This window comes from Dendroctonus ponderosae, unplaced genomic scaffold (assembly GCF_020466585.1).
Source record: "Dendroctonus ponderosae isolate FM_Combo_2020 unplaced genomic scaffold, Dpon_F_20191213v2 Dpon_F_20191213_3, whole genome shotgun sequence".
Classification (NCBI taxonomy): Eukaryota; Metazoa; Arthropoda; class Insecta; order Coleoptera; family Curculionidae; genus Dendroctonus; species Dendroctonus ponderosae.
In genome coordinates, this window is record NW_026018508.1 from 9,757,238 (window position 1) to 9,774,844 (window position 17,607).

General features: G+C 33.6%; 1 protein-coding gene across 2 annotated transcripts in view; it reads right to left on the reverse strand.

Annotated features, from left to right (window-relative positions):
• Positions 1–606: 606 nt before the first annotated feature.
• LOC109535789 (protein vestigial) overlaps positions 607–17,607 on the reverse strand; it is a 58,888-nt gene continuing 41,887 nt past the window's right edge. For both annotated transcript variants that reach the window (XM_019901792.2, XM_019901793.2), the window contains exons 4-5: positions 10,605–10,925; positions 607–889 (exon numbers count right to left, since the gene is read on the reverse strand). In XM_019901792.2, coding sequence (XP_019757351.1) covers positions 840–889; positions 10,605–10,925 — 371 coding nt within the window. In that variant the 3' untranslated portion in view covers positions 607–839. The remainder of the gene's footprint in view (positions 890–10,604; positions 10,926–17,607) is intronic.

The following is a 17,607-nucleotide window of genomic DNA, read 5'->3' on the forward strand; positions in this document are numbered from 1 at the left end:
ACACAAAGATTATAGCACGCGATTTGTAAGAAAAACAGTGTTTTTTCGCAAACTGTTTGATCGAAAACTCGACTACTTTTGTTTACGCCCTCTTCTTATGTCCCTACGGTTACTGACAGACTTCAAGAATCAAACGATTCAAAATTGACTCCAATCCGTTGAAGAATTCAGTAGGCGTTATATGGACAGACGAGTAAAATACTTTAACAATTTTCAACTTATTGCTCAAAGATGTTACCTCTTGCAGATGTAATTTCAACTTTTCTCTTCAGCAATACTTTCATCAGTTCAATAGTCTTTTGACAGCGTATGCATAGCTAAGCATTACTGGAGTCACTGGACCATCTTCCTTACCGGTCGATATCTACTTACTTTATCCTAAGTATAACAGTTTTTAAGACATTCAACTGTAGGAATATAATAACAATTCTAAATTGTGGTGTCCTAAGGAAGTTTCTATCACTAGACGAACTCTTAACCTCGCTATTAGTGAATTTCCTTTAGAATTTTCGGACACGAAAAACTCGTTACTTACCATTAATTAGATCAAAAACTAGAAACCATATGGCTGGTTTCAATGCTAACAGGAAGTAATCAAAAGCCTCATTTCAATATTAACTTGTAACTTTAATACTTACAATCAAACTTTGCATCAGACAATGCACAGTCTGATAAAAATAAGGAACATTTATTTTAAATAAACGTTTTTAGTTCATTTCGTGAGATTTTCTCTATAAATAAAGTAAAAGTTTGTACTTGATATATTACACTTAAAATCACTTGTCGCACTTAAAATTAACTATACACAGTTCACTTCCCATTCTCCATGTGTATTCGATTCAAAACCAGTACAGATCTTTGGATGAATCCTGGACTTGAGCTTCTAACCCTGAAACAAAAAGACAGATATTGATAAAGATTTGGTGGATACAAATAAGTAAATATGAAAAGTGTAATGCGAAATTTGTCCAAAAAGAGCAAAAATGGTGGACTTGAAATGAGATATAAGGATAGATTTTTGGTGGATTTTTTAAATCGTATGCATTTAAACATGTTATCTAATAGGTATACCTTTATTGCTAAAAACCAAAGTTCCCGTAGTTATGGAATTTCCGCCAATATGAGAATAGGTACCAAAAGAACGAACGCATGACATGAAAGTTTGGTTGATTCTATAACTTCCGAAGTAGTAAACATATTTTCTTTCATTGTTCAGATCAGCCCATATCGACCTGTAAGCACTTACATATTTTTTTGAATAAAACTTCTTATTTTCATTCATGTTGTTGGCTGCATTTATCGAGAATAATTAAAATAAGTTAGGGTTATTAACGGGGCGTACGCGTCCGTTTTTATGAATTGATAATTAGTCACGCTAACCTTACCAACGAGTAATTACAGCCCTTTGCGATTTGTTTATCTGAGGACCAGATCACAAAACGCGACTATAAAAAGACCTCCATGTTGAAAAGGGGGTGTCAAAGGAATTCCTGTCCCTTATTTTCGGCTATAAAGTCGATAAGGGCAGAGTTTGAAGATAGGCCAACCCGCAAGTTGATAAAGAACGGCAGCAAGGCTATTTGAATGGAATATCTGCTTCTGTTTTCGGCTAAACGATACTGAGTCAATCTGAATCTTGACTATATCAACATAGATGTATTGGTAGTTTGTGGAAGATCAAGAAAATTAACGACAACGAATTATTTTACTGCTGCAAATAAAATAACTTAAAACTTGTCTCGAGCAAGATTGATATTCTGGATTTCATCAAAACTTGTAACAAAATACCAGCATTTTTTCGAAAAGTCAACGGAACCCTGTATTAAATTTACAGTAAATGTAAAGGTAAAAAAATCTTCCTGTAAACAGCCAAACTAGATCCACAGTTTTAGTTTTATTGTAAAACAAACGTTACAGTTTTGCCTCCCATCAGAATCCGACGGGCTTTAGCAAACACTTTCAGTCGAATTTTTCCTTTGAAAATCTTGAATATTTACGCATCTTAATTTACTCCAGGTCGTCTTGAACATTCGAATTGCATTTTGCGCAAATATAAATATTAAATAGCATTAAATTAAACAAAGCAGTAAACAGAAGCAAAACAACAAGAGGAATAAAGAAGTTATTTGGAAAAGTTTAGTGCCGGTCATTCGGAGTGAAGTCGGACTGTGAGGACGAAATCGGACAGACCGTTATTGGTCAATATATTCGTGAAGATCATTTGATGCGCCGTGTAAAAAAGTACCCAATCGTTATATTCCGGTCAGTTAAGTTCTTAGTCATTAGGACATTTTCTCTGGATAAATTCGCCCTGGAACACAGGGAGAGGATTTTATCAATTCAATTTTTTTCTTGGAATTTGAAAACTATAAAAGAGACTGTTGCACACAAAAGAATACTAAAAATGAAAAATCCAAAGAAACATGGCGGACAGTACCTAAGTTCACAAGAAGAAGAGACACTTAACAAGAATAAGAATACGCCTCTTGCAAGGTGCTAACCGTGTTTAATGCTTAATTAGTTAGTGCGACAAAGAAGACACGGAAGACTCTAAATTTTAGTGGAAATGTTCGTTTCAATATAATACTTTTTATTAAGGAAAAACAGAAAATCGTCCGCCTTTACCCCGAACGACGGTATTGATTACATATGGAAAGGTGAGAATTTGTGTGAAAAAAGCAAAAGTATTGTCAAAATTAAACAAAGTGGGTATTTTCCCTTGAAGCAATGTGCCTATGCATAATTTAAAGCAGGCATTAATGTGGTTAGTAAACTAATATTAAGTCAGTGAAATTGTCAATTCTCTAATAAAAAACACCGACATTCTATCAACAACGTATCTCTGCTCTACAGAACTCAAGTTCAAGATCACGGAAATGGAAGATCAAAATCATAACAAAATGTTTTGTTGGCTCTCATCATAATGAGGTATATTTCAAACTGGAAGAAATTAATGCAGAACATTGCCTAATTTTATGGTGCCATATTTAGGTCGAATGTGCATTTGCAAATGTGTTTGGGAAATACATTTGTTTCCAATCGATTGATACGAATATATACGTTTTCTAGCCAAAGAAACGCTAGATGATTTCGATGCTTCTCAAGCTTCCTATTTGCTCGATTGGAGACGTTTAAGAGCATTTGCAGATGTTTACGAGCAGTTTTATTTTCTTTCAACGTCTAATGAAATCAGATTTTCAAGATTTAACTTGAATTAATGAAATTAAAGAATCATACCTTTTCGTCTCCCAATGCAGTAAAGTAAGGGAAGTTTAAAGACATGAAGGATTTTTCAAAAATGTACTTTTTTCTTAGCATTACATACTACAATATGGCAACTTTTTAATTTTTTAGTCTCTTGTAGTTGCAAACAAAAACAAAAGAGTCTTTTGGCTGAAATTGTGCGATATACATTGAGATCGTTAAGGAAGTATAATGCCAATATAATTTTATTGATCAAAGATACTTCGGGAGGACTGTGGTATTTTACTAAATTACCTCATTTTTAAGGTCAAATAATAATATGATTCCTAAACTATATAAAATTACTTGTAGACAAGAAATATGTCTGCAAGTTGATTCTGTCATCATCACAAAGGGTTACATAAAAGTTAGAAAGTGAAACAGTTCTGCAGCTATTTGGGTATTAAATTCGCTCAAATACGTAAAGTAGACAGATTTATAGTGGTAAAGAAATAGATAGTTATAGTGTTCTTTACACTCAATCTGACGGCTTTTCCGATTTGCCACTATAGCATCATATTACAAAAGGACTTTTTGGAAATTTGAAGTTAACCAGTCCATCTAGAAAATAATTCTAGAACCAGTCCATCTACTTATATGAATTTCTGCGTGTAGATTATTTTCTTGCTTTTTCCAAGACCCTAATTTGTAAGCGAATTCTTAAATAACATGCCATCCATGCGGACACAAAATACATATTTTCGTTTTTGCAATAGAAAAGATATTTTCCTTAGTCTTGAAGTGTGACAAGAGTGTTTTTTTTGGCAAAAACCTTTTAAGTTGCAGTAATAGTTCATTTTGATATACTGTAAATAATTATGAGCAACATTTTCCCAAAGTATAAATAATATGCATCTTTGGCTGGAAGATACCAGTAGAACTGACCTTTTTTCACGCCATTTAAATAGATTGACTAGATTTCAGCTGAACTGTGGAAAAACAGAATTCCAGATGGTGTTTCAAAACTAGTGCGGCCCTGTTTGAGACTAGTGTTCAATTTTACAGCAAATTTTGACAAATTTCGTCGTTTCTCACAAAGTATAACCGCAATTATAGCTTGATGTTATCTAGCCCCATTCACAGAATATATTGCATTCCTGCCTTTTATGTACCTCCGCCTTTTACTTTCTTTAATTTTATTCACTATCTTTGGAATTAAGAACCATTTTAAAAAACATATACCATTTTACGTAACAACTGAATAGAAATGTTCAATTATTCTGCACATAAAACACAATGCTGGGAAACTGCTAATACATGCAGGCGATTTATAGCAGAAGCCGCATCTTCGCTACAGAAAGAAAGAGATGATTCCGCGTGGGCCCTGAGATCAATAACTCCTTTGACCACGGTTGGGCGATGACCAATGGCGAGAGTCATCCTGCCCACAGTTGCCCCCCTCTGTTTTCCCCCTGTCTTCGGACCGCTCTAATTGCCATCCTCCACAACGCAAGTAAATGAACATGGCAGCACTGTTCGTGACAGCAGGGAAAAGCAGTTCGAGGAAAAGCCTCAGTGAAAATGAAAGCCGAATACTAATGCATTTTCAATGTTAAGATATATGTTTTAATCAAAAGTACCTAATCAATATCCTGTTTTGATTTTGGTGCTTTTTATTACAAAATACTTTAATTAATTTCTTTGTAATCTCGAACAACCCAAAAATGTAAGAAATTACATCAGTGATGACCTAAACAGTGTGCTCAGCTCTGAGCTTAGCTGAGTAGTGGGTAATAATGTCTTACAAAATACTATGGTTTCACTCAATTCAAATCACGTGAGAACTCAACTTTACAAACTTTATAGAAAAAACATAAAATTGAGTGGAGTAAAGATTTGTACGATATTTATTCATGACAGCTCAATATTAGTTCCAAGGTGATAATGAGAGGAACTAATGATTATTCCGTAGTGCACAATGGCTCAAAATATGGTACAGCGGTAAACTATTTTGAGCGGGACTAAAATCAACAAAATTATTTAATGGCTATTAAAAATATAGTTTATCCGATATATTTTATGTGTGATAATTATGAATTTAAATATATTTCATGTCCGTTGAGTGCATGTTAATGACAAATCAATACAAAATTGTCTACATATCAATTTTTAAATTCCCCAAGTTTAACTTTTTTAAATTTTTAATTTATAAGATTTCTTAAATTAGCCGCATATAAAGTTCACGATGGCAACATAACATCCTAGTATTTTATGTATAGTAGTTTATGCACTTACCCCACTCCACCTTAGTGATAAACTGGACATAATATAATATCGAGCCTACTCACTTAACTAGTTGTCATTTTCTATAATAGTCATCAAATAAAAATATGTGAATGTGGATACCTACTAAAATATGCTGTTTATTATTGAAGAAATTGGCACAATTTCAAAATGCTCAGGTTCGTTTCTTAAAATATTGTACCAGCATCGATACGCGTGAACGTATTCGACACGCCTTCGTAGCGATTCGTAGTATTCACAATATATCAAAGGACAGCGGACAAAGACTAATAGAATTAGCATCAGCTAACAACATGCTGATAAAATCCACTCATAAGGGCATCCATAAACAAACCGAAATTCAACTACCATGTGACCCGTACGTGTACACATAAGTGTCCTAGATGTAAGAAGCCTTAGAAGAGTAGACGGAGATACAGATCATTTCCTGATAAAAGCCAATCTCCAAAAAACTAACCAGACCGCACAATGGAACATAGAGAACCTACAGAATACAGTAGAAAAACGAAAATACGAACCAGAACTGGAACAGAAACTCATTGAAAATCGAACACTGGCTATTAAAGGTTTGCGGAACTATATTGAACAAAAGACAACAGAAAGAAACTATCGGGACAACCAAAACGAAAACGACTAAATCATGGTTTAATTCAAGAAAGAGATACATTTCGAAAAGCCATAATTCAGGACGATACACCTCAAAACCGACAAAAATATGCAAACTCTCGAAAAGAAGCCAGAAAGTTGATAAAAATACAAAAACAAGAATATGATCGGCGAAAATTCGATATGAACGAAGGGAACAGGTCTAAACCAGCTTCTAGAGAATTCTATAGGGCAATAAAATCCGAAAAACGACGATATCAGCCCAGGTCGGTCCCGATGTTGAAAAGCGATAATGTATACATGATAATCAACCAACATGAGCAGTTGCAAACATGGAAAAACTACTTTGAAAATCTGTTAAATATAGAACCCGATAAAAAACATTGCCTGAAAATACACACCACACAGAATATCTCCATGTAGAAGAACCATCTATAGAAAAAATTCGAAAGGCACTAAAACGGATAACATCACATCAGAACTATTACAGTACAGAGGTGAATCGTACAGGCAATTACACCAACTAATTATTTTAATATGGAAAGAGGGGCCAATACCAACAAAATGGCAAAAAAGCATCATAATACCAATCCACAAAAAAGGTTACAAGTCAAACTGCTCAAACTGCAGGTGAATTTCACTCATCAACACAGCTTACAAAGTCCTGGCCAATATTGATTGGAATTGGCTATTTTTGAATTTGAATATAGTTCCACTATTGATCAACTTTTTACCCTCGGGCAACTACTAGAGGAAGGAGGGGAGTTCAACCGTACTGTCCATATTTATTCATAGATTTTCGGCAAGCATACGACAGCATTGAAAGATCCCAGGTGTGGAATGCAATGGCCGAATTCGCAATGCGAAGAAAACTCATCCAGATAACGAAGGCAAGTATGAAAGACGGACGGAAAATCCAGAGTGCGAATAAATATCAGGCTCTCGATGGTTTTAAGATACGTAGCGGGTTTAAGACACGTAGCGTACTCTTTAATATCGTCCTAGAGAAAGCTACGAGGTCGGTGGAAATTCAAGCAGGCACGAGGCCTGAAATAATTGTTAGCATATGCAGATGACATTGATATCATTGGAGACTGCACACCAACAGAAAAAGGTATCTTTCATAGCATAGAAAAGGCTACCTGAAAATTAGGACTCAATATTAAGGAGGAAAAGACCAACTATATGTGCATAAACAGATAGAAGCGCAGGTATAGAATAGGTCAGAATGTAACAATAGACACTTATAATTACGATAATAACGAGTGGAGCGTTTCAAATATCTGGGAGCTACAATTGCAGCCGATAACGATGTCAGAGAGGAAATAAAAGGCAGAGTTCATGTCGCAAATTGATGTCTGTTCTCTGTAAACACCTTTTTCAAATCTAAAAGCTTTGGTCTGGCGGAGCATAGGTAATTCAAAACCCACCATGGGTTGCAGAGCTACCTTGTATTGTATTGTATTGTATTGTATTCGACACGTTCATGCAATTAAATAAGCGCTCCAGAATCAAAATATGAGCCGATTCACGAAAAATGTCGTATCGCACTTGGTTTTAAAATAAAAATTTAATTGGCCCTACTGTTAGAACTAATCTTGTAGCACTAATAGAACATTGATGCAGGCAGTTGCAAATACAAAAGCTCCAGAATAAATCAGTGTCGATAAGTAAATATGATACGTATAACTTTTTCTCACAAAATTACCAAAAACTATACACAACCGACAGACGATATTTCGGCAAGCGTACGAAGGTTGTATGGAAATCGATACAGTGCACAGAGAAACGGTTTTGTTTTTCAGATTAAAAGACTTTTCCATTTCCAAATTCTAACTTAAATACTACTATCTTAGATGAAATTATATTAAACACGTTTTCGTTGCACTAATTTTCAATGTCCTAATAGATTAGAGCAGGGCTCGGAATTTTTAAAAATCTGAAATTTGAATATTCGTTTAGTGGTTTATTCGAATAGTAAAATTATTCGAATACTGGAATATCTAACGAATATTCGAATATTCGAGTATTTGAATTAGGGCTCGGAATTTTTAAAAATCTGAAATTTAAATACTCGTTTAGTGGTTTATTCGAATATTCGAGTATTCGAGTTACGTATGACTAGACATAATTATTCGCTTTTTGAATATTCGAATACTCGAATACTCGAATTATTCGAGTTTGATTCCGAGCCCTAGATTAGAGTGACCTAGTTTTTATGAAAATTGCTATTCATTTTCTAAACACGTGTGCTTCTAAGAATGCTTGTATAAAATTAAAATGTGTATTTTTTGAGAAATTTATTAGATCTTAAACGTTAAGAATGTCAACTATCCGGCATTTGGATTATTCTTATTTAATGAGAGACGACTGCAGGTGACATCTTATTTTATTACGCTTTGCATGCCGCTTCCTCATTTCTGACTTGGAAACTTGAAATGACAAATTGAAGACGATTACTCTAATATCGTAAGCACTTTTATGCGAATAACTGATTCATATCTAGGTTACTTACGTAACTTTTGATGTATTTCAATCATTTCTTTTAGTTAATAATAATTAAAACGGATGGCATGTTTTATTACAGATTCGCTTGTCCGGCAGTACTCTCGTACCTGATACTCTATCTCGTATACTCTCCTTATTTTACATTTGGGAATTACTTTTGAGATTCTTTTAATTAACTACGATTTTGCTGGTTATACCTTAGTTTTGAGGTTTTTCCTAGAGGAACAACATTTTGGGATCTAATATAATTACTAAGCAATCGGAAAGACTTTGTTTTAGTTAGTTTACAGTACTTACACAATTTCAATTGATTAACGTGAGTGTGATGGTAAACGAAATATTAAAAAAATATTTTGCATCTATTGTTTTAAATAATCTCGAGTAGAATGTGGTATATGAAAAACCTTTGGAAACCCTCTAACTCTTAGACAAGACAATGATTATGCACAGTATCTATAGTGCGTCACTTGGACCTTCGTAAAACTTGTCCCATTGGTATTAACTAAATGTAATAATAAAAATCGATACGGTGTCCATATATTCATGATGGCTTAGATCGACAAGAGACTTATTTTTCGTTAAAATATTCACCAAAACCAAAACTGGTATTTATTGTAAACGAAACTTAATCATTTTCTTAACACTGTACCAATGAATCACTAATTCAAAAGCACAGATTTGCCTAAAATAAAAAGAAACTTTTTGCAAGCCGCATGTAATATTTAATAAAAATGAATTGTTATAAAAAGCTCTACTGACTCAATTAAGCTACATAAAACTTTTTTTTTAATTTGTTGACCGAAAGCTAAATTATAAAGCAAATCGTTCAATGCATGACTACAGTATAATCTCACTAATCCGGCACTTCGATAGACCGATACAGGAAAAAATCATAAAAGGAATGGAATTTTATTTAAAAAATTACCAAAAAAATATTATTTTCGTGCCAGCGATGGGTGACTGGATAAATTCAAAACGCGATTTGGTATCCGTCTGTTAACCATATCGTGTCTATGAATGAATGAAGCGACAAATCTGCATCACAGCCATTTATCCATGATTTTAACGACAAACTAGAGGAACTGGGTCTTCTTACTGACCAAATCTAGAATGCAGACGAGAGTGGAGACTGTTGTCCAATAATGCTGTATCAGCAAGAGAAGAATGGGATCTTGGGTCCTGAAGATAACCTACTTGTTGCCTATTGGTAGCAAAATCTATCAGAAAGAGGATTTGAGACAAGTGAAGAAAATTTGAATTATTGGTTTGAAGGGATCGAAGAAACAGAGCAAATTATGACAGATGAAGGAATGTGTGAAGCAGTTCAAGAAAAAGAAAGCCTTGTGGAACTACTGGAGGCACCAACCACTACAACTGTTAAAGGTAAATCAGGTAAAGCATTTAATTGTTTCAGTACCTGCATAACATGGGCAGAAAAAAACAGCATATCGGCCAAAGATATTATAATTATTCGAAACATGTGAGAAAAGGTTTTTAAGCAAAGACCGCCAGTTGCACAAAAGCCGACCTCAATTAACAGTTACGTGTTTTAAAACTTATGTATGTATGTACTTTCATGTTAATTTTCAGATATGTTTCAGTAACAATAAAACAAATATGTACGTACATATTTATATTATATGTTTTCTCTTTCTGAAATGCTTTATTTTTTTATTATGATTTTTTCTTTATAATCCGGTAATGCAAACATTCCAATAATCCGGCAACTTCTGGTTTTCAATAGTGCCGGACTAGTGAGATTGTACTTTATTTGAAGCGTTTAACGCGTAACTAAATCTCATCGGGAGATGCTAATTACGATTTAAATAAAAACACTTACAAGGTTCATTCATGCAGCGCACTGCAAACCTGAACTTCTCCAAAATGATTCATATGCCACAAAAAAAAACTCCTTTTACTGCGTTATAATGATGTGTACGTTTCAAAACAATTCGTTTTCGAAATGGAAGAATCCAGATTTAAAATACAAGATAATTTCTTACCTGACATTGTAGGATAAGATGAGTAGGGAGATTCAATGGAGGGATGCTGCCAGTCCATGCCTTTACAAGGGGCATGTGAGCTCATATGAAGTCGAGATCCTGGTAAGAGTAAACCACCATACTGAGCGGCCATGTTATGATGATGGTAATCGTGCACGGCACGATGGTGCTGACTGTATTGGTACCATCCATCCACAGGATGATAATGGTCCGAATAAAGGTCTGCAGCGGAGGAGCCATGGTGTCCTCCTCCTGCTCCGCTGTAGTGTTGGCTGTCCCAGAAGGAGGGGGGGAAATTTCGGGCGGACATTGGAGAACTCCCTGGAATTGAATAAAACACTTAACGCTTGCTGTTTCAATCGCTAAAAATATGGGAGTATTATTGACAAAAGTATTATACAATATAACACTGTTCTCTTTTGGCAGTTATCTACATTAATCACACAATCGTTAATAGTGTTTCAGTTTTTAAATGTATGAAACCACAAACTTCTGCCATCAGTCTAATACTTGTAAAAGTCGTCTCGATTTGACTTCATAAGTATCCTGCTTACCGAGTCTTCTTTTCATGCATAAAAATAACGATAGTTATTTCTCGATGTTAACGTTTGGAGGGCTAACAGCAGTAGCAGTTCTCGAGGAGAAGAATTTATATTCTATTATACACAGGACTCAAATTACCATATTTTGTAACAGAAACATATGCAATTAACGCATTTTTGAGGCAGTTTGTTTGGCTTAAATATATCAAGTTGAAGCTCGGCATTAAGCCAGCATATGCATCATAAACTAGTTTTGACCGTGACTTAAAGAACACATCGTTTAACCAAATGTTTAATGTGTTATCATAAATTGTTCCATTACTTTCACGATTAAATATGTCGATTATCAAAGCCAAATGGCAGCAGTGGGTTTACTGAAAAAAAAATTCTACTGGAATATATTCTGGATATTCTATAGAAGTACCCCTATTTTTTAGCTTATATTTCAAACCAGTCGCTGAATGATTACCGAGTCATAGTGAATCGTTCCGGTTTAATCAGAATGTTGGAAGATACAAAAAAATTGTCAATAATACGTATGCAGGAAAATGTATGATGTAAATCAAGAACAAGGATTATATCACACGTACATTGTAAACCATATTAACTGTATTATTGGATTACTTTTTGATGAATAACTTGACAAGGATGAGATTCTTCTCAGCACAAGGGACATAAGATGATCACGTAGTCGGAATTTAAAAAGCGCAGCATTTCATTTAAATATGTTGTTAAATAATTTAATAAAATTTGAAGTACAGAAAATAAACTCTTTTACTTGGATCAAGATTTCGGCTAAATTTAAGCCATCTCCAGAGCTCATGAATTTAGTGTTTCTTTCTGTCTGGCAAGTGTAGCGCAAAAATACAGGAATAGGTGTCATCAGAATCATCAGGAACATTGCTAAGCAAATTGCAGTTGAAAGTCTCAAAGTCTTGAAACAATTTTCTCCGAATTGACCAGTGCATGTTCAAACGAATTCATGGTTTTTGGAAATAAAAGTGTGGCGATACTCATACCAGACGATCTTGGGCTATAAATTCCGTAAACACCAGAACCAGTCAACATCGATTTTTTAACTTATCGAAATTCATTGATGTATCTTATGTGAATTGGTCTAATTTTTACCCTTAACTTAAAAATGTTTGAGGGCTTTTCTATTTCCCACTGGTTCAAAGGTTCCAGCTGGTTCAAAATTCCTGTTAAGGTATCTATTACTGGGGCTTTCGAGAAAAATACAGAAAATATATTTCAATTCACAACGAAGAATTATATTTTATGCTCTTCAAATTTCGTCGCACAGAGCTTTTCCGATTTCACTATGCAATACATTTTCCTGGGTGTCACAGTGAACAGTGAACATGATAATGAATTCCTTAATCCCGCAAATAGCGGATTAACCAACGAAGCCAAAAAAGTTATTGAAGCTTACTGAAGAGTCGGGTGTAAATGATTGATCACAAATTGAGTTTAATTCGCGAATATGTGAGCACTTGGAGATATACTTTCAACTTGTTTCAGCTTTAAAGCTTCTAAGCTTTTCAACTTTAAAGTGGTTCAATGATCACCAGACAAACTATCAGTATAGGTCAACATTGTAAATAATACAATACACTATTCAAGAACAAGGAACTATAAATAGCAATGTTTCAAGTATAGCTTTTATGAACAAGGAAGCGTTTCATAACAGAACTGGAGCCCATGCCTATCCCTTAATAACTATATACTAGAAACTATATCAACATTAGTAGTTGTACTAAAGTTAACCTCTAGAACTTGTAAATCCTTGGGTTTCCCAATTATTTAAACAAATTGTCAATTCACTAACAACTTATCTACCTACGCAAAAATGTTTTATGAATAAACCTTCGATTCTCAACAATAAATTCCTAGATGTTCTAAGGTTGATGATGATTTCTTTATGAATCCTTTTGGTTTTGTATTTGGTTGCTTCAATCCGAAAAAATATATTTCAGTTTAAAATGGCCCTTTTTGAAAAAAAGTTCTCTAAACACCAATCAAAGCAAAAACAAGGAAACAACATTGCATAATACGAACAGAACAACATTAAATGTTATAACTGATTTTCCAGTTAGCTATTCTAGATAACCGTTGCTCGACGGAATGTTTTATTATATTCTTATCTACTTCCCTGAATTGACTGTGATTAAATTCTTAACATTTTGTTGACTAAACATCATGATTAAATAATTTTTATGTGTACTTTCGACAACGTGCGCGTTCCTTCTAGGAAGTCAGGTTGACATGGATTGATTCAGAAATATATAAGAATATATAGGGTAGGGTGTCTCACGAATATGGGCTGTTATCCGTAACTTCAAAAACACACTTCAATAGTTCCGAAAATTTCTGGTCACGCTCAAGCGGCTTTGTCTTACACCTAAAATATGTTTTCAATGTGACACTTCCAGTTTTTTTCAGAAGTAAAAATTAAGTCACTTATTGTAAATGCGATTATGTTTAAGCCCTCTAAATTACAGTTTTAACAAATTTGAAACAAATTTTAGTTCTCCCAAAGATTCTGAACACGTTTCGTGTATGAAGTTTTATATCTATTTCTAACGGTTTTGGCAATAATTGCATTTTATTATTATTGATAGTTTAAATAAATGTAATTTAATAGAAAAAGCAACATCTGTATTGAGTTTATTTATTTACTATGTAAATAGTCTATAAAATTTAGACGGAAATATCAAAAGTATACAGTGTGTAACAATGATTTAGGTTCAAATTGGCTCATCTTTTTAGGATATACGGTACATAATGTATTATTTCAAAAAGGCGTTGATTTAATACTATAAATTTTCATATACAATCATTCTCGAACAATTAGATCGGATCTTCATTAAGCTCTTTTTAACCTTTTAAATAATTATTAGTTTACAAATATAAACTGTCTGAATTTCGCCATAAAATAAATGTTTTTCCACATCTCCATAATTCTATCCATAAATCTTTAATGTTTGTTAAATTTTAATGTCTGTTAATGAATCTCAAAGGTGAATTCATGAACTCAAAAAGTAAAACACGGAATACAGTACAGGTACCTGAGTTTAACAAAACCGTAAGTAAAAGAATAGCTATTTAACAGCTATAAAACTGTACAATAGTCTACCGCAGGATCGCAAAATTACTGTTGTTAGTGATAAGTCTAATATAAATATAAAGAAGAAATTAAAGAATTGGCCCAGAGCCAATATATAAAAAATTTAAAAAAATAAAAAATTAAGAGAAATGCTATATGAATGTTGTAGTTACTGAATGGAAAGTTTATGAATTGTTTTTAAGTTTTTTTTGTTAGTTTGCTGGTTTTTCGTTTCGACCGACGAACAGATGCTCAATCTCTGTAGGATGTCAGTTGGTCAAAATGTTTGATGTAAAGACATTTTGTTTTCTGGTTGAATAAATAAATAAATATGTTTCTCAATGAAAGTATTTGGAACAACGATACTTTCCAAAGGATTCGAAAATTTTGCTTGGTATTAAAATTTTTGACGCACAAATAAAATGGCAAAATATTATGATAGAATGAATTAGAATATTACAGAGCGGATATTGTGGATCAGTGGCAATTGAAAGTGATCGGCGAGAGTATAATTATATAATAAATTCGCACATTCCGAGTAAATCGAATTATCTAGACGCGTGTACGTCATAATCAAATGGCAAAAACACTCGATTTTGATCAATCAAGCCATATATTACTTAAATGAGGTTTGCTATTTCATACAACAACAACGTTGTAAACACGTATATAAAATTCCATAACCTACATCAGATAAACGTAATAAACTATACGCTACATCTATTATGAATACCATTTACGGTGCGTAGAAATCTTAATGCATAGACACCAAATAGAGAATATATGTAGAAGAAAAACGAGAGTTAGACCTGGCTTACAACACATTTTACGCCGAAATAATAAAATCCTTCCATATGGTATGACAACCATTTACATAAAAAGAAAATTACACACAATTAGCGAGTGCGGTAATTAGGATCAGCATTTGAAGACCGCTAGGCTTGCGAAATCACTGTAAAGAAGAATAGTCACGTTTGCTATTACAGCAAGAATGCAAATAAAATATATGGCAAAAACCAATAAGAAGGTTTCTATTCGAAATTTATAATTATATAAAGCGTCGTAACCAATAAGTATGGAATTGAGACATGCTTAATTAGTACTAGTTGCTTAATTTATTAAGGACAGAATGTATAGGCTTGTATTTCGATGGCACCACTTGATTTGCAAAGGAAATACCAATGACATATTGCCCAAAAAAAATACACCTATGCATAGGTATATCCGACTTATAGAAATTCAAGAAACACTGAATCAGTTTCAAAAACTTGCAGATTTTTTTTTATTAGTAAACTCATATTTTGATGCATGAATTTGGAGTGGTATAAAATTAAAAAATCAGGAAACACTGAAGCAATACACGCTTTTTTCTTACTGCAATGATGAAATATTTGTAAAGGTTTACTTAAAGTTTGGTTATTGCTAGTCGAAAAATAAAATCTGGAAACCAAAAAATGAAACAAATGGAGGAAAGGAGACATATAGAATAAATTTCATTGATTGGAGTTTTGAATGAAATACTTTTGCTCCTCAATCTTGCGTGAAATTAAATTTAAGTGTCAATAAGCAACTAGAAGATGTCAATAATTTTAAGAATTAAAAGAAAAAGAGCGAAGAGAAATATAATAAAGAAGAGAGAAGACATTCTTGACGAAAAACGTTTTATTGTACGCCAATGAAGCCGACGCAAAAAAGACCGAAAACGCAACAAATTTGGACCAATTAAGGCAGCCAATGACCAATGACGTTGTTGATGCGCAAATTCCAAAGAAGCGGTAAGGCATCGATAAAAGGAATCTTATCCTCTTAACATGAATCCTCGATCGAGCAGCCAAAGGTGACCAAACGACAGGAACCAGTTTGAGCAAGACCGAAAAGAAGAACCTGCAGCGAACTCTGAGCAAGAGAAACAGAAACGGAAGATGCAGTTTAGAATGTTGACTGGGCTCGTGATTTATATAAAATGCTATCTGATTATTTTTTTATTTCTGAATGTTAACTTCACTTTTATATTGTCGATTATCCTTTGAGGTTGCCGCTGGGGCTGCTGATTCCCACCGCAGAGCCCAGTTCTGGTGATAAATACTTGATGCCCTTGACGAATGGCTCCTTGTTAGGCAGAAAGGGTATTTATTTAAATAAATGAACTAGTAAATATGCGTATATCGTTGCCTCCATTGTATTCTGGAAACCTTGGAGAGGAAGAATTGCAATGGGCGATTAATCATTATTAAATGCGGATTATGGTAATATGTTGGTTTTACGATGATAATTATGACCTGAGGGTACTACTCGTATAAAGTAATAGCATATAATTTTACGCCACTCTCCAACCTACGGGCTTTAGTTTTGGTTTATGGCGTTCTTAAGTTAATCTGATGCTATAATTTATTGGCTTTGATTTTCCATCGACTATCTATTAATTATTTATGCATATATCAACAAAACCAAATTTCATGTTAAAGTTATTTGTTTACTTTACTGTAGCTGTTTGGTGTGTCTCTTATGCTTTGGAATTAGCTACTGGTAAATTTTCATGCTCTTACTACTGCCGACTTCACACTATTCCAGAAAAATATGACGATGTTCTCATGATTAAAAACCGTGATTTTTTCGGAACTTTTTCTACCCACTACTCTAACCTGCTTTGTATCGTTTTTGAATTAAGCGTTTTAGTTTAGCGCGAAAGAATAAATCTTATTATGAGTTTGCCATTGTTAATTTACCAAACATTTCTAAGAATTTGCCAAAAAAGTTGACCAATTAAAATAATATTTGCGTCATACCTGTTCATTTACATTATCTCCATATCCATATTTTCGCAAACTACGTATTTATCTGTCGTCATATTTGCGCTCAATCCGTAATAGTACCGTCTAATAAAAAATATGCTCGACAAACGATAAAATTCGTATATAGGACGTTTCCAAGTCAATGTAATAAAATAATTCTCTTTACATTTAGATACCAGTAAACCACTTTTGGGTACCATCCAATGAGTACGAGTTAATATACCACCTTGACTGGCAGGTCGGGAACCTTTTTTATCTACGCCTTAATCTCTGTTTCCTCTTTTTGATTTACTAGAAAACGTTCCTAGATTTGGACCGATTTCACAACTCATTTTCCATATCGATTTTTCATAAAATTGTTAAGCATATTAAAATGCAAGCAAAGCTCGAAATAATTAGCAATATACATGAACAGTTAATAAATCGACTTAAGCACAAAAATACTTAAGTGGGTATCCACAACAATTTAATTTATACCTCTACCGATATGCTATGAAACTAACGATATTGCACATATTATTAGCGGTAAATCGTCATTCCAAACCACTTATCCGTTAATATCA